General features: G+C 47.4%; 1 protein-coding gene across 21 annotated transcripts in view; it reads left to right on the forward strand.

Annotated features, from left to right (window-relative positions):
- Positions 1 to 21,607, forward strand: part of MSI2 (musashi RNA binding protein 2) — a 391,492-nt gene that overhangs the window by 230,551 nt on the left and 139,334 nt on the right. For all 21 annotated transcript variants that reach the window (XR_007412955.1, XR_007412956.1, XR_007412957.1 and 18 more), the window contains exon 7: positions 15,913 to 15,961. Coding sequence is in view for 18 of the 21 variants with exons in the window: in XM_025439695.3 (XP_025295480.1) it covers positions 15,913 to 15,961 (49 nt within the window). In the remaining 3 variants the exon portion in view is untranslated. The remainder of the gene's footprint in view (positions 1 to 15,912; positions 15,962 to 21,607) is intronic.

Consider the following 21,607-nt stretch of genomic DNA (forward strand, 5'->3'; position numbering starts at 1 on the left):
GCTTGTTGGGTCTTGAAGCAGCTTGAATTGGTACTTTTTTTTTTTTTTTTTTGGTAAGGGTAGATGAGGGTTTTCACCCTCCCTTCTTTTTTACCCTTTAAGGAGTCGTAGAGTTGGTTTTTCTGTCCATCCTCATTTGTAGAGATCTCAGTTATCCCTTGGACATCGGGAGGGGGCCAGAAGGGGTCAGTGACAGGGACGTGGGGTCCTCAAGTTCACCTCATTACAAGCACACTTGCAGGTCACAGGAAAGCAGGCCAAAGGAATTTTTTGGTTTTCTGATGCATATAAAAGTTATACTTACACTATATTACACTATCCTGTAGTCTTTTAAGTGTGCAGTTAAATTATGTCCAAACACTCTACCTTACACTTTTCTCAGTGTAAAGCTCAGTGGTTGAGTGCCTTTGGCTCCGGTCATGATTCCGGGGTCCTGGGATCAAGTCCTGCATCAGGCTCCCCCCAGGGAGCCAGCTTCTTTCTCTGCCTCTCTGTCTCTCTCATAAATAAATAAATAAAATCTTAAAAAAAACCCTTTTCTATTCATAACATATAAATTATACAAATAAATGTATTAGTAAGTTAATAAGTTAAACATATTTAATGAATTAACAAATATATTTAATATTTAAAAGATAAAATGTATAAAATACAAGAATATAGTATTTAGAAATACTAGCTAAGATGTGCTCACCATCATCTGAGCTTTTAGCGAGTCCTAACCTCTGATCACAGATCTCACCATAACAAATATGATAATAATGGAAAAGCGTGAAATATTGTGAGAATTACCAAAACGTGACACGGGCACGTGAAATGAGCAAATGCTATCAAAAAAATGGTACCGATAGACTTGATGTACGCGGCTTTGCCACAAACCAATTTGTAAAAGTTACAGTACTTATGAAGTGCAGTAAAGTGAAGCACAGTAAGATGAGCTGTGCCTGTACTTCAAAAAATCTATCAGGACCTAAAAAGAAAGAAAAGAAGGCAAGAAGGGGATCCCTGAGTGGCTCAGCGGTTTAGCACCTGCCTTTGGCCCAGGGCCTGATCCTGGAGTCCCGGGATCAAGTCCCACGTCGGGCTCCCTGCATGGAGCCTGCTTCTCCCTCTGCCTGTGTCTCTGCCTCTCTCTCTCTGTGTCTCTCATGAATGAATAAATAAAATCTTAAAAAAAGAAAATCTATCAGACGTCAACAGTTATTCCATCCCAAACAGCATGCCGGCCAACTGAAATGTTGGGTTTAGACAACGTACCCCAACTCACTCAGTCCCTGGCCACCTCATGCTGCCAACAGCCCCAATTTACAATTATGGTAAGTGTTGATAAATACATTCCCACACTCCAAACACAGTAATAAGTATAATTTGTTGTCCTATGAAATATCCTAAGACCTGTAATATCCGCATTTCAAAAAAGAAAGAGGATCTCGCTGGCTTAAAAAAGGAAACTTTGGAACCACTAGCCATGAGGCTCTTTTCTGTCTGAATTTTTTTCTTTATCCTGCAAAATCTTTCTGAAATATAATCAGGAAGTACTTACTGTACACTCATTTTTTAAAAAGATTTTATTTATTTATTCATGAAAGACACAGAGAGAGACAAAGGCAGAGAGAGAAGTGGGATCCCTGAAGGGAGCCTGATGTGGGACTCGATCCCAGGACCCTTGGATCACACCGTGAACCAAAGGCAGATGCTCAACCACTGAGCCATCCAAGTGCCCCTGTACACTCATTTTTGTATTAGTTTCTCCAGTAGGTGCTGTGGGCTTGCTGGGTGCCAGGGAAGGTAGTGGAGGCTATCAACACAGATGCTTGTGTGACAAAGTAATATTTCAGAGTGCTTCTGCCCATGCCACATACAAGACACAGGTTAAGGGATCCCATCTCTCTATGATAAGTGTTCCTTATATATGTCTACTTTATCCAAATTAAGAGAAATTAGGGCATTGTTATTTGCTTTATAAACTGATCTGCTAGTGAATTTCTTGAAATAATGAGCCCCCTTGTGGTTTTTAAAAAATTATTACAAATTTTTATTTTTAAATAGTGTAGTACTCACAGAAAGTTGTAAAAATAGTACAAAGAGCTCTTGTGCACCCTTCACACAGCTTCCCACAATGATAATATCTCCTATAACCATAGCACATTGTTAAAACCAGGAAATGATGCTGGTACATCATCAGTTTTAACAGCCACTCCTCTGTGTGTATGTGTGTGTATGTGTGTGTGCACATGTGCATGCTTGTGCGTCTGTGTGGATGTGGGCATGTATGCACACACGCACAGTTCTTTGGAATCCCTCACGTGTGTGGGTTGGAGTGACTGTCCCCATGATCTGGGTGCAAAGCATCCCATCACCATGTAGAAATTCCCACACCCTAACCCCTGGCAACCACCATTCTGTTCTCCATCCCTGTAATTTTGTCATTTTGAGAATGTTACAGAAATGGAATCATACAGTATGGAATAAGCCTTTGAGATTGACTTTTTCCAGTCAGCATAATTCCCTTGAGATCCATCCAAGCTGCGTACCAGTAGTTTGTTTCTTTTTATTTCGAGGAGTACTCCACTCTAGGATGCACCACAGCTTGTCCTTTGGTTCCCCTCGCTCTGTAAACTATGCTTTATTTGCATACAACTCATCATAGCACAGTACATAGAGCAAGGTGTCCTGATGAGGGTAAACCTCGCTCACCTGCACTGGTCTCTCTAAGAATCGGAGCTGGTGGTCATGAGTACAGTCTATTAGGCCGTCACGCAGTCCTCAACTAACGGACATCTCTTGAGCTCCACTGTATGCTGTGTACTGGCAGTAGCAAAGAGCAGCCATTGACCACTGGCTGAGTGCTTTCCTGTATGGTTACGTTAACTGTTTCTACTAACCAAGCCGGGTGAAAGTTAATAACGATCATCACCCCTTTTACACACAAGAAAACTGAGCCGCCTTGGAAAGCCTTGCCTTGAGATTGTGTGTAGGTGGAAATGGTGGGGCAGGATTTGAATGCGGGACTTTGGATGCCACACCGGGCTCCTTCTGCTCCACCACTCCAGCCCAGGCTGGACTCCTTTATGTTTTGGAGTTTTTCCAGCTCAGAGATTTTACGATCTTCTCTGAACAAGAAGTAACTTGGCCAAGTAACCGAATCCTGTAGCCTGTTACCGCACTTGAACTTTGTTCTTGGCGGCATTTGGTTAGCCATTATTTGAAGACACTTTGGGAACTTTTAAAAGTAACAAAGTAGGGTTCCTTTAAACATAGTATGTAGCACAGACTTTCTTTAATTTGTTTATATTTCATAAAGTCATTGGGTCAGGGCTAGAACTGGGGCTTTGACCCAGGGTCCTGGGGTGACTTCAGGGACCCCAGGGTGGGGGGGTGGCGCGGGAGGAGATGAGGAGATTGGCTCTCAGGCTGCCCAGTGGTGAAGGAGCAGGAGCTTCTTCAGATTCTTCAGCCCCATTAAGCGGCTTTGAGATTGGTGGTCCTTGGTGCTCTGATTCAGGTGCCTGATGCCATGAAGTTCACAGGATTCTGCTGTCTGCCAAAATTGGGCTTTAGATCAGAGGAAGCTGCTATTTCAGGCATCTAAGTGCCACTGCGCTGAATTCAGGCCTGAGCAGCCGACCGAGGGGGTGGGGCAGAGACGCTCCGGGCCTTTGAAGCTCCAGAAAGGGTTCAAAAGAGCCTTGGAGAAGGGATTCCTGCACCGGGTGGGAAGTGGAGAGGTGACCTCTGGGTCACTTCTAACTCCCAAAGTCTGTGATTCTGAGAGGAACAGAACCTCCTCTGGTTACCAACAACCACTCCAAGGCTGACTGAATTCCTCAGAATCACAGGCTGGCAGAGAAGAAGAGCTTGTGCTTCAGGACACTGCACGATGTCCCTGTGACCTCTGGCACATCCTCTCACCCCCCTCAGGTGCAGTCAGGGAGAGAAGTGGGGCTCTGGAGTCTACTGGACCAGTCTGCCTCCCATCCCAGTAGCTGGGGACAGTGGAGGAGAGGAGACACTGTGGCATGGGTCGTCTGAAAGCCCAAGGGTCACTCCAAACCCCCATTCTTTTCATCCATCCTCTGCAACTCTTTGTGTTGGGCAGACAGTAGAGCCTTCCTCGTGGCTTAACGAGTAAATGTGTCACCTTGGCAAACCTACCCCCCATCCTCTATCCTCACCAGCCATTCTGTTAAAGGGGCTCTGAAGGCAGAGAGGCTCTGAAGCCATGTCCTAGAGGGTCATGCACTCATGAGTTTCCTGTCCCAGACCCTGGCCTTTCCTGGGTACGAACAAACCTCCCAGCCCATCATCAAACCATGCCATTTACCCTCCCCGTTTTCCAGCGGAAAGAAGATGCACATGGCCCAAAGGACTCAAATCAGGTTTGGGACCTAGGTTTCCCAGCCTGCAGAACTTCTTTTTCACCTCTCCCCAAGCGTATGGCTGCAGCTACGCTTGTCACCATTCGAGATTACATTGGCCACAGGAGATGTGGATGATTTTTCCATTTGGTCCTGATGTTTATTTCATGCCCATCAATATCAGCCCATATTAGGACAGATGAGGTGGTTATTTACAGGCTGTGCATTTTCACACTTGGTAATTATAAACCCTTCCCCTGTTCGGTCAGAGTCGTGGAGATCTATTTTGGCAATTAGCAGTTTAGTATTTGTTTAATGGGAATGCAAGAGAGTGTTACGGCACATCAGTGCTCCACTAATGATTTGCCTGTCTCCTCTGGAGCTGGCAGGTTTGGGCCTTTTTCACGGTAGGTGAGGCCTGATGGGGAGAGGCTGGAGGGGGGAGACAGGAGCATTAGGCAGCCTGCCTGTCTCCCCCCTCCACTCCCAGCACACACTTGCATGCACGCACGCACGCACAACCAATGCTGTAAACAGGCCGTGGATTTCCAGAGCACAGCAGCCGCCACTCGAAGGCACCTCTCACAAGAGGCCGTTAGGCCAGATGCCATTTCCGTGTGACAGCTGTCAAGCCCGCCGGAACCAACTGCTTCTCCTCCAACTGCTCATGCCCAGCCTCTCCTGGTGTCCTTCTCACACCACCTCCCTTCCTCTGCCGCCTCCTGTCTGAGCCCTGGCTCAGGTGTCTCCCCAAGAGAACCTCCTGCCCCACCCTCCAGGATGGTGCTGGACACCAGGCTTCACCTGCTCAGCCCAAATGGAGCCCCCGCCCCAACCACACTTTGCACAGACTCTTGCTTTCCCTGCTTGGGTGTGAGCTGGAGCCTCCTGGGACTGTTCTCCCACAGAACCAGCGTTCTGTTAGTGGCTGTCCCTTGACATGACCCATTGGCAGTGGAAAGACGCACAGAGCTGGATGCGTGGAGTGTGTGCGTCTGCGTGCGTGCTTGAGCACGTGGGTGTAAGTGCATCCTGAGCCAGCTCTTCAGGGAGATTGCCAGTGATGGGGCAGTGACAGTGTCTGTCATGATGACAGTATTCTGCGTATTCGGTACTCAGGAGCCACCATGGGAGCCTGTGTAACAATCCTGGGAAGCAGGGCACACAGCGTTCTCAGGCACAGCAGGGGCTCACAGGCGCTGAGCCTCAAACTGAGTTCTGGGACCCCTCCACCAGTTCCAGCTCTGCCACCAGCTAGTCCGTGACCATGGAACAGCCCAGTGTTCTACAGGCTTTCTGAGTTTGCCAATCTAGAAGCACAAGACCCCCTCTACCGCCTTTTCCTTTACCTCTCTAATTGCCCCCTCCTGTTCTGAGGCCACCCAAGACCACACATGTCTGTCTTCCTGGGATTACCTCTTCATTCTTCTTAACTTTCTGGTAGAGCTTTTTAAAAATTTTTTAAAGATTTTATTTATTTATTCATGAGAGACACAGAGAGAGGAAAAGAGAGGCAGAGACACAGGCAGAGGGAGAAGCAGGCTCCATGCAGGGAGCCCGACGTGGGGCTTGATCCTGGGTCTCCAGGATCACATCCCGGGCTGAAGGCGGCGCTAAACCACTGGGCCACCGGGGCTGCCCTCTGTTAGAGCTTTAAGGCAGTGTTTGTGTGTTGTTTCAGGAGACAGTGACAGTACACTGAACCCTAAGGACTCAAAAACGAGAACACCATTAAGGGACGCCAGTGGGAAGATATAGGAACGTGTCTGGTTTTAAATCCTGGCTCCGGGACGCCTGGGTGGCTCAGTGGTAGAGCGTCTGCCTTTGGGTCAGGGCGTGATCCTGGGGTCCCAGATCGGGCTCCCTGCATGGAGCCTGCTTCTCCCTCTGCCTGTGTCTCTGCCTCTCTCTTCCTCTCTCTGTGCCTCTCATGAATAAATAAATAAAGTCTTAAAAAAAAAAATCCTGGCTCCACCAGTTATAGCATATATGATGCTAGGCAGGTCACCTGATCATCATAACTTCCTCACCTGTATAATGGGTATGATAATATCTCCCTCAGAGCTATTTTGATAATTAAATGAGCTTTGCATTTGCCTATTAAGCAGCAGTAAGTAAGTGCTTAATAGCCAGTAAGCTATTACAATAATCATTGTTTCTTGGCAGGGGGAGGTGGAGAATAGGCATTTCGTAACTCAGAGCGTGCTATTAACTTCTGCAATTAATAGCAGAACCCCTGAGCAGGAGGCTCTGCCTCTAGGTAAAGAAAATGTCCGATCTCCAGGATAGAGCTGTTCAGAGACCCCACACTCTTCAGTTCCTGTGGGCAAGTGTCCATTTGTTAAATTCATAACTGCTGTCAGACCAACACTGGGGGTGTTTGTTTGCTAAGTGAAATGGGAAAATGGAATGACCCCACAAGAATAAAAAGAAAAGTAAAAGTAGGGTAAAATGGTGCTGGTAAGGAAGAGTCTTGCCAACAGGGACAGGACTTTCTGGCCGTACCTGGGAGCCCTCTATGAAGAGTTTAGGAAGTGTACTTAACATACTGCACTGAGTACCAGTAAAAAATGGATAAAATGGCAAATTTTATGTATACTTTACTGTAAAAAAAATGTTTAAGAGAAACTCAGCAGATATTTCTCTTGTTACTTAGTTACAGGCATGGGCTTGTTAAAATATTTCCAGTAGATGCAACCTAAAATTTCTGGACCCATGGGATGAAGTGCAGAGGGCCAAAGGGGCAGCAACTACAAAACCCTGAGTGCTTCTGTGGTGGCAGCCTTGCAGGAGAAAACACACGGAGGCTGGGGGCGGCTGAGAAGCTTGCATGCCAACGGCAAGGGAGTGACAAGAATCTGAGATGGGCAGGCAGGCAGAGGCTGGCAGGGTGAGCTCTGGACTCCTAGACCAGTGGCTCAGTCCTGGGCCCAGCCCCTGCCAGCTCTAGGATAGCCAGTGAGAATACTGAAGAATTTGTACTTGTCCCTGTCTCCGCGGATCGTTGTAAGGACCAGAGCAGTAATAGTATTAGTGAAAATCTTGGTGACAGTGGGAGAAGAGCAACTTTTTAAAAGATTTTACTTACTTATTCATGAGAGACACAGAGAGGCAGAGACACAGGCAGAGGGAGAAGCAGGCTCTATGCAGGGAGCCTGATGTGGGTGGGATTCGATTCCGGGACCCTGGGATCACACCCTGAGCCGAAGGCAGACACTCAACCACTGAGCTACCCAGGTGCCCCAAGAGCAACAGTTTCATTAGGTTTTCTAAAGTCCTCTGTTCAGTTTTTGGCCATGCTGAGCTTCTTCCAGGACAGAGCTTTTGCTGTCTTGTCCTAAGACCAAGACAAGACAGGGAGAGCTCCCCAAAAGCAACCTGTGACTAAAGACCAGCCTGCACCTGACTTTTCTGGCAGGGGGTAAATAGCCGATCTATAGGCAGCCAAAGCCTGGTTAGTCCCCCTTTTCCTTAGGGCCTGTTTATTCCTGGGACCCCTCTGCCGTTTCCACTTCTGCCACCAGCTTGCTCTGTGACACACACATAGGCTGTGATTAAGGCTCAGCTCAGCTGTATTTAGCCATTTAGAACAGGGATTCTCAGCTTTGGCTGCCCCTGGGATCACTAAGGAGCTTTAAACACTGCTCTACTAGGCTCCCCCTTCCAGAGATCTGATTTAGCAGGTGGGGGTGTGGCCTCGGCAGCAGGGGGGCGGGTGTTGGATTTTAAAAGTTCTTCAGGTGATCCTGGGGAGCAGTCAAGGTTAAAAACCAGTGTGATGAACTAAATGGGATCTTCTGGCCTCTTTTCCCCTTCCATCCTTTCTTTGGAGAGATGATTAGACAGACCAACCTCACTCTTTGCAAGGCCAGAGCATACTGGAAAGTCTCATTTCAATAAACTAAGACACCTTTGGGGCAGGAGCAGGTTTTGTGTCTGTCCAGGCTGCTTGGAGGAGAAGCGGAGAGCATTGCCATCCAGTATCCTGAAACAGCCCCAGATAGGACCACCTCCGTCTCCAGCACCGATACCCGGCTCCTCTGTCCTGGGCAGTCTGCCTCCTATACGAGTCTCCAGTCTTGTGACTTTATGTGCCTCGAGTTTATAGAGCATAATAAAGTCTGCTAAGCCCTACACACTACAGTATCATGGTATCGCATTTATGGGCGTTTATTTAAACTAACTCTTGAAGTGTTTGAGTGGGAGCAGGAAGCGAAATTCAAGGGCATTTGTTCTGGGGGAGTTTGAAGAGCTGGGCTTCTTTTTTTTTTTTTTTTTTCTTTCCCTTCCTTTTCCTTACTGTGTCTGACCAGATAAATTAAGGATCATTTGAAGTGCCATTTCCTGCTTTGTTCTTGATTCGTATGGCATGTGGGTGTACATATTTGGATCCCAAGAGGAGTGGGAAGTTTCTCAGCGTGTGTTGGCCACAGCAAAGCTCTGGAACGCCCTGACAGAACAGAGTTTGTGAAAGACCAGTGGTGAATTTGTTGTCCTCACAGGCTCTGTAGTCTGTTTTAGCATTCTAGGCAGAGTCTTTTCTAGTGGATCTTAGGTCGCCATCTCATACTTTCCTCCTTTCATAGTGAGAAACTAAGGACAGAGAAGGGAGGTGATTTGTCCTCCACAAGATCCCAGTAGAGCTGGATTAGACCTTGGGTCCTACCCATGCTTTGTACAACGTTGCCTGCCACCTCTGCTGCCTCCTAGCACCTGCAGAGTTAGTACCGGTAACTTGATTCCCATTAGGTTCCTCCTGGGGACAAGTTTTCTGTGTCCCCAAATCAGCTTCACTCCCCTGCTGTGTACTTGGAGAGCCAAAACTCTAGGCAGAAGAAATAGTGGTCTGAGGGTACACTAGGCTCCCAACCTTTGGCCAGCAGGGTTGACCGACAGAATTTTTTACCTCTCTTTCTAGGAGCTTTTTTGCTTTGTGACCTGAAAGGTTTCCTCTTCAGCTGTCACATGAGTTGGGCTGGCTAAAGTCCCACCTCTGGATCTGGTCAATACCAACTGGCTACTTCTAAATTCACCCAGCAAGAATGCCTGGCTCACAATGAACCTTTTGACTCATTATAAAGAGGGTTCGTTCATTCATTAAATGAATTAGGATTAGAGAGGCATCACCCACTGACTTGAGTGCTAATTATTGCTGATTTTCATGGTGCTCATTTAGTGAGAAACGTGTTGCCAATTTCTCCTGGCACTTCTAGGATCTCTGTCTTCAACCTTGCTGCTGGGGTGAGAAGTAGTCCCTTCCCACCCTAATACCTGTATTCCACTTGGAATATGTAACTTGATAGTTTCATACTCAGCCCACATTCCACGTTTTACCTCCAGTTACTTCCAGTTCTTTTCTTGCCTTTGTTCATTGTCCAGTAGTCTTTGAGACTGCCTGTGTATCTTCCAATAGATTAAAATCTTTAAAAAGGTGGTGGTGGGGGAACCATGTATAAGTTACCTATTGCCACAAGAATGCTGTGTAACAAACAACCACAAAAACCTCAGTGGCAGACAATAGCTATTTATTTCAACTGTCTAGAGTGGGAGTGGTTCTGCTGATCTTGGCTGGGCTCACTTGCATGTTTTGAGATTGACTGTCAGCTCACCTAGGCCATCCTTGGCTTGGGCAGCTAAAGCGACTTGGCTCAGCTCCACATGCCTCCCATCCTCTAGCCGACTAGCCTGGGCATGCCCTTCTCTTGGTGATGGCAGAGGTCCAAGAGAGAACAAGCAGAAACACGAAAACCCTCTCTGGGGCAGACCCAAAACAGGCATACCTCCACCTCATTTTGTTGACCGTAAGAAGTCAAGTTCAGATACATGGGATGGAGAGATCCACTCTGCCTCTTTGGGGAGAAAAAACTGCAAAATTACAGAATAAAGGACGTGAGACCATTAATGCCAGCAGTGTACCAGGGACCGATATAATGTGCCTCCTATTTGTACTTTGGCCAATGCTCTGCAATGAATGAGTGCTTGATAAATGTATGTCACACACAAGTAAATAAAGTTAACACCAGCTCCATTTTCTAATCAAGATTGAGTTGGCTGGGTGGTGTAGACCTTAGCTAGAGTTTATCTGTTAGAGGGAGAGTTTATATCATCCTGATAGAATCCAAATTTTTCTTGCATTGGATACAGGGACAGCTTGGTTGTCATAAAGAAGTCCCTCTTCGTGTCATCTCTGCCATCATAGGTTCTACTATCATTATTTTCAGGGACTTAGGATATAAATGGATGAGAGACAAGGGACAAAGGGGAGGACTGCTGCCACACCAAAGTGTATCAGCTGCTTCTGGAGGAGAAATTTGATTCCATGTACTGAGCACTGAAGTGTGTACAAAGAGAAGGAAGCAGCTGAGACCAGTGCCTTTAACCTTTGTTCTTATTTCTCACAGAAAGTGGGGACCACAGGCGAGCAACTACATAAGTATCACCCAGGAACTCTTTGGAAATCCAAGTGCCATAGCATCAGACACTCTAGGGATGAGGTCTAGGAGATCTGTGTTTTAACAAGTCAGGTGGTTCTGACGTGAATGAAGTTTGAGAAGCCCTACCTCAACCCCCATGGGCCTTAAAGACCAACGGCGTAGCTTCCTGACTCTCAGATGTGCTGTGTGCATGGTACACGCTTCCGAGGATGCTACATTGTGGTCCGAACCTGAGGATAGGCAGAAATACATGTTGAAGACTTTCTGGTGTTGAGACAAATGGGGGCAAGGTGGGGGGACATCCCCAGCCATCTTATTTAAAAGTTATTTTACCTTGCCTTTTCCTTCATAAAGATATACCCCTAAGATGTCAGGCTGCATTTGAACCTGCCCTAAGTTATTAAAAGGTATGCCTCAAGGTTGGAGCGAGCTCCTTCTCTCAAAACAGACCAAGCATGTGCCAAGATGTGAGACAAAGTATGCTAGGTTCAGATATCTCCTCTCCTTCTCGGCCCCTCCAGGGACACTCCTGCCCCGAGCCATTAGGCCCAAAGAAATAATATAAGCCTGGTAAGGGCACTGCCAACACAAAATAAATACTACTGCTAGTCTTCAGGAGACCTCTAAGAAGAATTTTCTTTTTTAATATTTTATTTATTTATTCATGAGAGACACAGAGAGAGAGAGAGGCAGAGACACAGGCAGAGGGAGAAGCAGGCTCCATGTAGGGAGCCCGACGTGGGGCTTGATCCCGGGTCTCCAGGATCACACCCTGGGCTGAAGGCAGATGTTCAACCGCTGAGCCACCCAGATGTCCCTCTAACAAGAATTAATGGTGTTTTCTACTTGACAGAAAAATTCCTGTATCGAGCCCCCAACTTTTTGTGTTCTAGCACCCCCAGATGAGGTCTGGGGTTCACATTGAAGTGGATGACTCCACATAGCCACTGATCTACCTGGGTTTCCTGTGTATGTGTGTGTGTGTGTGTGTGTGTGTGTGTGTGTGTGTCAGACAGACAGACACAGTTATCAGTTTGCTCTCCCTGGGGTTGAGTGCCAGTTACCCTGACTGTGCTCCTCGGTCCCCCGTGCTGCAGACTCACACAAGCTGCTTCTGTTTGATTCACACAGAACCGTGAGAACCAGCCCCGTATGTGAGGCCGTGTTTTTCATTCTATTCAGTCTTTGTATATTCAAATTCTCCCCGTTTCAGCTCTTGCTGTTCTGCCAGCTTTCCATGGCATTGATGGCTTCTCTGAATTAATAAGTGTTTTGCAATCACTGAAAAGTTTTTCTCTACACTCCCACCCCCAGCACCGGGTCTTATCCATATTGATTTTTTTTTTTCCTTTCTCTTTCCTCTCTAGCTATTTCTCAGATGTTTTATTTTGTAAAGTGTTAATAGAATTTTTCTTTCGCCCTGACATTTTATCTATTCAGGAGGTCCCTGCGAGTCCCATTGTGCAACTGGACTGTAGAGGCAAGAGCTCTATTCTTTACGACAATGGTTGCCCTAAAAAACATACACAGATCCTCCCCCTCGCTCCCCAGGGTGGAGCGAATGTTGAGAGGGTAGCTCAGAAAACATCCAAACTTTGGAAGCAAAAGAAGGAGCCAAGTACACCCTGTTGGGAGGCGGGGGGCGGGGCATTGAAAATATGTTTTTTTTTTTAATTCAAAATATTTATTTCCTAAGGGGATCTGAGTTTCAGTACCAAAACATGGCCAACACAGAAGGGAGGCTGTTTTCCTTACTGTTAGGCATTTTTAGCTCAAAATAAGCACTTGGCAAACATCTTAGAAAATATGGAGATGGGTGTGAAACAGATGTCACGTTTACCTGCGCAACACCCACCCACCCGCACCCCAGGCATTGGAATTCTTATCGAGGCCCTGGGGTCTGAGTCTGCAGTACCATATGCTCAAGTGTGACTGCTCTGTGTGCAAACAAACCAGTTGATCTTCTGGTGGTTTTGCTTGAATGGTGCATGGAGGCAGACGGCTGTGGTGTGTGTGGCCTCAGCAGGTGCTTGGGGGACCATCAAGCCTGCCTGGCTGGGGGTGCAGGGGCAGGATCTGGTGAAGTCACCCCATCCCCAGCCTAGCACCACCTACTCCCCTCAGCCTGGTACCCGACAGAGAGAGTGTAGCTCCCTGCTGGCAGAGCAGTCACCATGCAAGGCCATTTTCTTCCCAGTAACTGACTTTAGAAATGGGGACCAGAAGGGGAAGGCCCCAGGAGCCTGTTTGTTCAGACTCGGTTGCTTAGCAACAAAGGGGGGGCCCTGATTCCGGAAGGGATTTTTAAGCTAGGCCAGTCCCTTCAAGGTTTGTGGCTTGCCTACCCCCTCTTCCGTTCTTACCTTGACTTTGCTTTTCCCCCTGTTCTATTTGATAGCATCTAGAAAAATAGATTTGATTTGTCTGGAGGCAGCATTTTAAACCTAGTTTTTATTGCTTTGCCCGGTGTCTTCCCCTCCATCAGAGATTGTTGTCTGGGAGGGGTGAAGAATGAATAGGCTATGATTCCCTTTCTCAGCTGGCTTAGCTCAGGCCCCCAAACTCATTTGTGAGTCTTTGAGCTCCGATGAACAGTGCTCAGTCCCTCCCAACCACACACGCACACACACACTGAAATTGCTCCAAGCACAGAGCCCTTTGGCTAGCAGCTTTGTCCGGGACCACATGGGTTGAGTTGTAGTTTTACTGCCAATCTTGGGCACAAAATGAATGAAGAGACCAGGCTGCCCACCTGGCTAAACCAAGTACAGTCCCCAGGTGAGTAGCTAGGACAATACCTGTACAAAAAGATTTGTATTTTGAAGAAGAATAAAGAATTGGATCATAAGTACAGAGAGTGGAATTCAAAGCCAAATCTGGTTCAGTGAGTGTGACTTTCTTAAGGTCTGCATGGGAACAGAGTGCAGATTCTGAAATCTTACTGCTAGAAACATCGGGAACGGTTGCAGGATGCCTAGAAAGACTGAGGGAGGAATAGGTAGAGAGACAGAGGATGCCTTTGGTGTTCTCTTCTCTTTGATCTTTTTGAAAAGGTCCTAGCATGAATGTATTACTCTGTGGGGGCAGCCATAACAAAGTGCCACAGACTGGATGGTCAAACAACACAAATTTATTTTCTCACTATTGTAAGGCTGGAAGCCCAAAATCAGCAGGATTGGTTTCTTCTGAACCCTCTCTCTCCTTGGCTTGCAGACAGCCACCTTCTCCCTGTGTCCTCATGTGGTCTTCCCTCTATACCTGACTGTATTGAGATTTCCTCTTCGTATAAGAACCCCCTAGTCAGTACTGGATCAGGGCCCACCCTAATGATCTCATTTTAACTCAACCTTTTTAAAGACCCTGTTCCCAAATATAGTAACATTCTGAGATACTGGGGGTTAAGATTCCAACATCCAAGTTTGGAGGGGGGCACAAATCAGCTCATAGCAATCAAGATATTAAATTGCCATTGTTCTCTCTCTCTCTCTGTGACTATCATAAAAAAAATATAAATTAATTAATTAATTAATTGCCATTGTGTATAACTGGAAAAAATTTTAAATAATCCACTGAAAGATAATTGAGTAGGCCATAGTTTCTCACTTCATGAAATATTATACAGCAGTCAAGATAGTATTTGCAATACCTCACACCCACTAGGTTGACTACTATCAAAAATCCCCCAGAAAATACAAAGTATCAGCTAGGATGTGGAGAAATTGGAGCCTTTGTGCACTGTTGGTAGGAATGTAAAATGGTGCAGCTACTTGTGGAAAACAGCAAGCAGTTCCCCCAAAAATTAAAAATAAAGTTACCATATGATCTAGCAATTTCATTTCTGGGTATATATACAAAAGAATTGAAGACAGGGATGTAAGGAGATATTTGTACACTCGTGTTTATGGCGGCATTATTCACCATAGTTAAAACCAAGAATCCATTGATGGATGAATGAATAAATAAGTTGTGGTATATACATGCAGTGGAATATGGATGAACCGTGAGGACATTATGCTACATGGAATAAGCCAATCACAAAAAGACAAATACTGTGTGAATCTACTTATATGAGATACTGTAGTCCCACCTTATTATGGCTTCATTTACCTGCAGTCAGCCATGGTCCTAACACAGACGATCCTCCTCCTAGTGGATTATCAGAAGATAAGTAGTAGCCGAACGCTACATCACATGCCTACATCACTCACCTCACTTCTTCTAATCACATGGACATATTATCTCTCTTCATCAGTAACTTTACAATAAGATATTTTGAAAGAGAGGGACCACATTCACATAACTTATATTACAGTATGTTGTAATTGCTCTGTTTTATTACTTGTTACTATTGTTAAATTTTCTATCATGCCTGTTGTATAAATTAAACTTTATCATAGGTATTTATGTCTAAGAAGACACATGGTATATATTGGGTTGAGTACCATCCACAGTTTCAGGCAAGCACTAGGGTTCTTGGGATGTCTGCCCTGGGGATGAGGGGTACAATCATAGAGATAGCAGATAGAATGGTGGTTGCCAGGAGCTGGGGGGACAGAGGAGATGGGAGGTTATTATTTGATGGGGTAAAGTTTCAGTTTTACGAGCTAACAAGAGTTCCAGACATGGATGGTGGGGATGGTAGTTCAACATTATGAAGGTATCCAATACCACTGAACTGTACACTTAAGAATGGTTAAGATGGCAATTTTTATGTTTTGTGTATTTTACCATAATAAATAAAGGGGAAAAACCAGTTAATATTCATGATGTATAGTCATCTGGGAATTATTTGCAATATTGTAATGTTATATTTAAAAAGGATAAAAATTCCATGTATAGCACGATTTAAACTATATTAAAATAGGCATAAGGTGGTTTTTTGTTTTTTTTTTTAAGGCAAAAATTGAAGGGAAATATGCCAGATGTTAACTGTGGCTGTTCTAGGCAGAAGGATGGAAAGGACAGTGATTTTTTTTTTCTTTCTAATTTTGTGTGTTTTCAAATCAGTTTTAATGAGCACCTATGACTTTGATAATGGAAACCAGCCTTCCCCACTGGCATATAGCATTTCATATGTTTTGTTAAAATTCCTAAAGCAGACTCCATTGTTTGTTTTGCAGGTGGAGGACGCAATGCTGATGTTTGATAAGACAACCAACAGGCACAGAGGTAAGAGCCCCAGTGTAAGAAGCATGCCCCTTGTGTTAGATAGACGAGGGCCACCATAGCATGAAGAGTCCAGATGCTGAATGGTTAAAAATCAGCCACGCCCAACCCGTGTTCCGATATACCTTTCTAATCCTGGCTTTCTTAGTCTTTGCTAGACCTGAGCACTAAGTGATCCAAGTAGAAATTATTCATAGCAATTACTCAGCTGAGTTTTCAATTTGCATTGAAGGGGGTAGTTTAGAAGCACACTGTCAATCTGAAGAGCCAGAAAAGAAAAAAAAAATATTCTTGTAGCTTTACTCGACGTGTACAGGGATTGCAGACTTGTCAGTGCCCTTTTGCACGTCTAGAGCGTTTAAAGGGCTCTGCGCTGACTCATTTTTTCTCCTGTCCTCTTACTGTCCTATCCGTGTTTTAGAAAATAGATTTCAACTTGGGGGAGGGTCTGTGAACCCCTGAAATGACACACAAAATGTTGTATGTTTGTGCTTTTCTTGGGAGGCATTCCTAGCTTTGAACAGATTGTCAGAGGGGTTTCTGACCTCCATGCCTCCCTTCCCCCATAAAGGAACACATTGAAATGATTGCTTTAAACAGAAAATTGGACAAATCTAGAAAATCCTCCCAGAGGAAGTAGAGTCAAAGGTTATGGCTTAGCGTTCCATCTCCCGTTCTCCAGAAGCTCCTGGTTTCTGGGGCTCCTATACAGGGCGTTAATGAGTAGAGCTTCCGAAGGGAGGTGGCAGGAAGCAGCGTTCTTGAGAGGAGCCAGAGTGAACGGTGTTTCCTTGCCACTTGGATTGCATTTAGATGTTTCTTGTGTTGTTTACATTCTTGCTGTCACCTGTGATTAGAAGCAGTTACCCAGCACTGACTGTATGTCTCTCTTGTTGAGAGCAGGCAGGCTGAGTGAAAGGGAGGAAAGAGGGGGGTGGGAGAAGGAGGAGGGGCTGTCCTGAGTGTGCCTGGCAGTCAGGCTTCCTGTGCGTCCACTGGCAGCATCCTCAGAAGGGAGAATGGAAAACTGGGTGGAAAACTGGGGCATTGATGGTGTATATGTTGAGAAGGGATGGGGAGAGGTGGACGATAAGGAGTAGGGGAGGTGAGGGAAGAAAAGAAGAGCTTACGGGTGTGGAATGATTGCTTTATCCTCTGTATTGATCAGCATTGTGATTGCAGAGACTGGCAGTTCATGATTATTCTTCACCATCATCCTTACCTGGGCAGTCCGAACACTGCTTCCCTGTGCATCATCTGATCTGATCTTCCCTGTGACTTTGGGAAAAATCACTTAACTTCTTTATCTTGTTGCTCTCAGTTTGTTCATCTGTGAAATGGGGATAATTCAAGTACTTCCCTACAGGGTTGTTTGGAGAGTCTAGTGTGGCCTAGGTTAGCTCTTATTATTACTGTTTTCACTGTCATCACCTCTGTATTGTGCCTGAGGTGACAGAAGGTCAGAGGGGGGTAAGGGACACACCCAAGGTCAGAGCAGGGGCTCCTCCCTAGGACCACTGATTTCAAATTTTGCTCGTTCTCTGTGGTCTCCACATGGGGATGGGTTTGTTAAGAAGAGCGTTTTCGTCTACTTATTTTCAGGGTGGACAAGGCCCATCCCAGTGTGGCACTGGTGTTCGGTTCTAGAATTCATGTTCCTGGAAGATTCTGGAGTGGCCCCACTCTTTTTTTTGAATGTCCACAAATAAAGGCATTTCTGATCTCCAGGTCAAACCCTGTATTAGAGGGGATGATAAATCATCTCATGCAGCCCTCGAGATGTGCCTGGAAGGAGGTGTGGCATCTGGGGGACCCGAGAGGGCCAGTGACTCTCTTAGTAACAGACTGAGGCAGGTTCACACTGAGGGCATTGGGCCCCCGGGCATAGCCCTGAGGAGGTGCCAGGGAAGGTTCTCCCTATGTCTAACCCAGACGCCTCTTGCTATGGGTGGAACCTCTTCCCTTTCTCCAAGGTGCAGGGTGCAGCGATGGGGTGGCAGTCCCTCTGTGACTCCTGCTGTGAGGTGGAGGGAGGTCCATTTTATGGCCCCATGCTCAGGGCGGCTTCCAGGATGGCAATGCTCGCTCTCCCACATCATGACTTCTGGGGGGCACTGGCAGGAAGGAGGGTGGGCACAGCCTCCGGTGCATGCTCAAGGCCCGCCCCCAGCCAAGCCAGGGCCTGCCCACTTGTTCTTTTGCCCTACCAGAGCTACAGTTCCTGTAGTGGTTGTGGGACTCCTTGCATGATTTGTGGAATAAGAACAAGGGGAAAGGTGGGGCCTCTTATTTAAAAATCATTAAGAATTTCAAGGTGACAGCGGAGCATTAGAGTGGAGCCTTTCTAAAAAAAATTTTTTTAAGATTTTATTTATTTATTTTGAGAGAGAGCAAGAGAGAGAGAGAGACAGCAGCTTGAGCAGCGGGGAGTGGCAGAGGGGGAGGGAGAAGCAGACTCCCCGCTGAGCAGAGCCTGATGTGAGCCTCAATCCCAGGAGTCTGAGATCATGACCTGAGCTGATGGCAGATGCTTAGCCAAATGAGCCACCCAGGTACCCCAGAGTGGAGCCCTCTGAGGATGGGGTCATGCATGACCACATAGGCCACCCATCCAGGGAGCTGGCCTGAGTGGATGTAACCTGCATCCTCCCCTTGGTGGGGTGGGGAAGAGTAGGCAGGAGGGAAGGTGTGCCAAGAAGTTTCTACAAGGAGGCCCTGACATCCTGCCTTCCCTTTGCTCCTGTATGGAAACCTGCTCCCCAGTGTTATTTCTGCACAGACGGGACCTTTGGCCCCTCCATGTTTCCCAGCCCCTCTAAACAGCTGAGAGTTTCTCTTTGACCTGGGTGCTAACACTGGGGTACTACTTAAGTGGTTCAGAGCATCTAGGAGGAGAAAGAATTAAAAAAAAAAAAAGGGAATGTGTCACCACAGAAGCACAATCCTACATATGAAACAATGGGCCCCATATCCCTGGCCTGATGGGATGTGCATTTGGAATCAGGTGAGAAGCACACGAAAATAAAATCCCGCCCGTAGCCACCTTGCCCCAGCCTTACCTTCACCTCCTCAGCTTCCCAGTTCCCATTACTTATCAAGAAGAAAGTGCTGCTGTAGCAGAATTTAAGGACACCTCTCGGGCTGGCACGGCTGCCAGCTTTCTTCTTAAAGAGGTCCGCACCGCTAACCCCTGGTGCCGTCACAGTGCCTGCCCAGCACCATCTCACCCAACTCCCAGCGCAGCCCCGTCAGGCAGCCTGGGCCCAGGCCTTGTGAAAACCACCCGTGTGCCCTTGATGCTGAGACACTGCCGTCTAGGATCATGGCCTGTGGGGCCTGGGGTTCGGAAGTCACCACTCCCACTCCTGCCGGCTGTAGGCGGAGGTCAGGGCTGAGTTTCCACTTCCTGCCCCCCAGTGGCTGCCCCCTGCCTCTGTCCCCTGTCAGTCCCATTGGGACAGCGTGGTCCACAGTTACATCTGTTCACAGGAACATCTGTACTTGAGCCTCACTAGCACCTTGGGAAAGAAGCCAGGGGGCAGGAGACAGGGAGCCCTCCTAGGTTGTGAGGTCTCCCCCGTGGAAGCAAGAAGAAGGTCGTTCAGTGTGTGACTCACACAGAGGTGTGGAGACTTCCCCCACTCTCCCCTTGATGCTTGGCCAAGGCACCTTTCCTCACCTCTCTGACACCCCAGGTTGGTCCTCTGGAAAATGGAGGAGCTGGGATTAATGAGCACCAGGACTAAAGTATGTTTCTGGCTTTTTTAGTCTTTTAGACTGAGAGAGTGTCCAAGGTTAAGTCCTTTTTTTTTTAATGTTGATTTTTGTAACGAGGAGAGGGAGGTGAGGGGTTGTGTTTGGGTCCCCTGAGATGAGGATCAGCATGCAGGAGTGCCCTCAGTGAGCAGCAGGCAGGGGGAGAGGCTGATCTGTGGGGCCCTGGGAATTCTGCAGCTAGCACTGTCCCCAGCTGGAGTGAAAAGGACTGACCTCCTACCTGATGTTGATCCGTCACAGGATGCAGCCCATTCTGCCAAGCACACTGACCTTGGGCTTGCCCCGAGGACAGCCTAGAGGCAACAGACAACTGGGGACCATCTTCCAGGATGATCCCAGCAGATCCCAAAGGGGAATCTGGGTATCCCCATAACAGCACACGCTGTGGGGGTACAGTGGGTCCTGTGTTACCCAGGCTGTGTTAATGTTCTTGGTAGAAACAGCCAATGCTTCCTAGGCAGTTCCATACCCCATGCTTAGCACAGTGTTGGCACGTACTGTTGAATCTTTACGAAGGAGAGTTGAACCCGGCTGCCCAGAGTCCCTAGTTGGATATAAACCCTGCCTGGTGACCCAGAGCCCTTGCTCTCAGCTGCTCTGCAAACATGGTGCAGGGCAGTGATTTAAGGCAGGGCACTTGGCGACTATAGCTCTTGAGCACCTCCTCATTACTGGTCCTTCTCTACCTACCCTTCTTACTGGACTATGATGCACCTCTGTCTCAGATGGAGAAACTGAGGCATCGGGAGTTCTGGAGGGCCGCATAGCACGTTCCTGCAACCAGGTAGGAGCTGAGCTGCAGGTCAAAACTGGGACCTTTACATGAGGTTCTTTGTGCCCAAGGGGAGAGAAAGAAGGTGGCTTTCCGATGTCCTCAGAGTCATTTCATTTGCTCTCTCAAAGCTGTTAGAGGTGGTCTGAAAAATATTGGGTTGATCATCAAAGGATTTAATCGTTGGGGGAAAGTTGTTGCTTTATCCTTGCAAAACTCAGATAAGATCTTAAATTCAGTATTAGGTATTGATCCTAGAGTGGGGCTGGAGAGGAGGGGCCAGAGGGAAGGCATTACAAAGTGCTGTCCTTTCCAGTTCGCCCTTTGGGAGGCAGAAGGCTGAGGGGTGAGCCAGAGAGAGGGACAGAGGGAGGGTGGAATGGTTTGGATCTGCCCCCACTGTCCTCACGTCAGCCCTGTTTGAGAGAGTGGAGGAACATGGGGATGTCATGCTCACCTCCTTGTCAGGGAAGGGAGCCCCCACCATAAGGGTCATTCCAGGGGAGCCTTAGCTATCCCTTTCTCTGACCCCAGGCCTCTAGATTCATGAACCCTGCACCACAGGTCCCTCCACGTCTGACCAATCAGGGGAGAGCTGGGTGATTTGGGGTCCCTGTGTAAAATGAGTCGGTGTCTTTGAAGCTTATAGGATCACCTGGTGAGGGTCAGCTGGAGAGGGAATGAGTACAGAGTACAGACTCAGCGACAGGCCTTCTCACTCCCTGTGGCTTCCATTACCCAGCAGGCCTGTTTGCTCCAGAACATTGCCAGAGGCAAAGGGACAGAGACACAGAGAGGAGAATAAAGCTCAGTGTGATGGAGGACTCCTCTCACTGCCGTTAAGGGTCACTTGTTAAGTGCAATGCTAATGGTTTTGGAGAGGACCCAGGGCTTTGAGACAGTCACTGGCTCCCCAGCAGGCCCTTCCACTGTACTGACCTCAGCCCAGGTGGTCTCGTGACCCTCCAAGGGCACCATCACCAGCAGGCCCTTTACATGGAGGGTCTGTTGCCGGTGCGGCCATGCCCTATCAGGAGCTGCCAGGCTGGGGGGCACCCCGGTGGGCCCTGTGGCCAGAGGGAGAAGCCTTTCACAGGCTC

The sequence above is a fragment of the Canis lupus genome, chromosome 9 (genome assembly GCF_003254725.2).
Source record: "Canis lupus dingo isolate Sandy chromosome 9, ASM325472v2, whole genome shotgun sequence".
Lineage (NCBI taxonomy): Eukaryota > Metazoa > Chordata > Mammalia > Carnivora > Canidae > Canis > Canis lupus.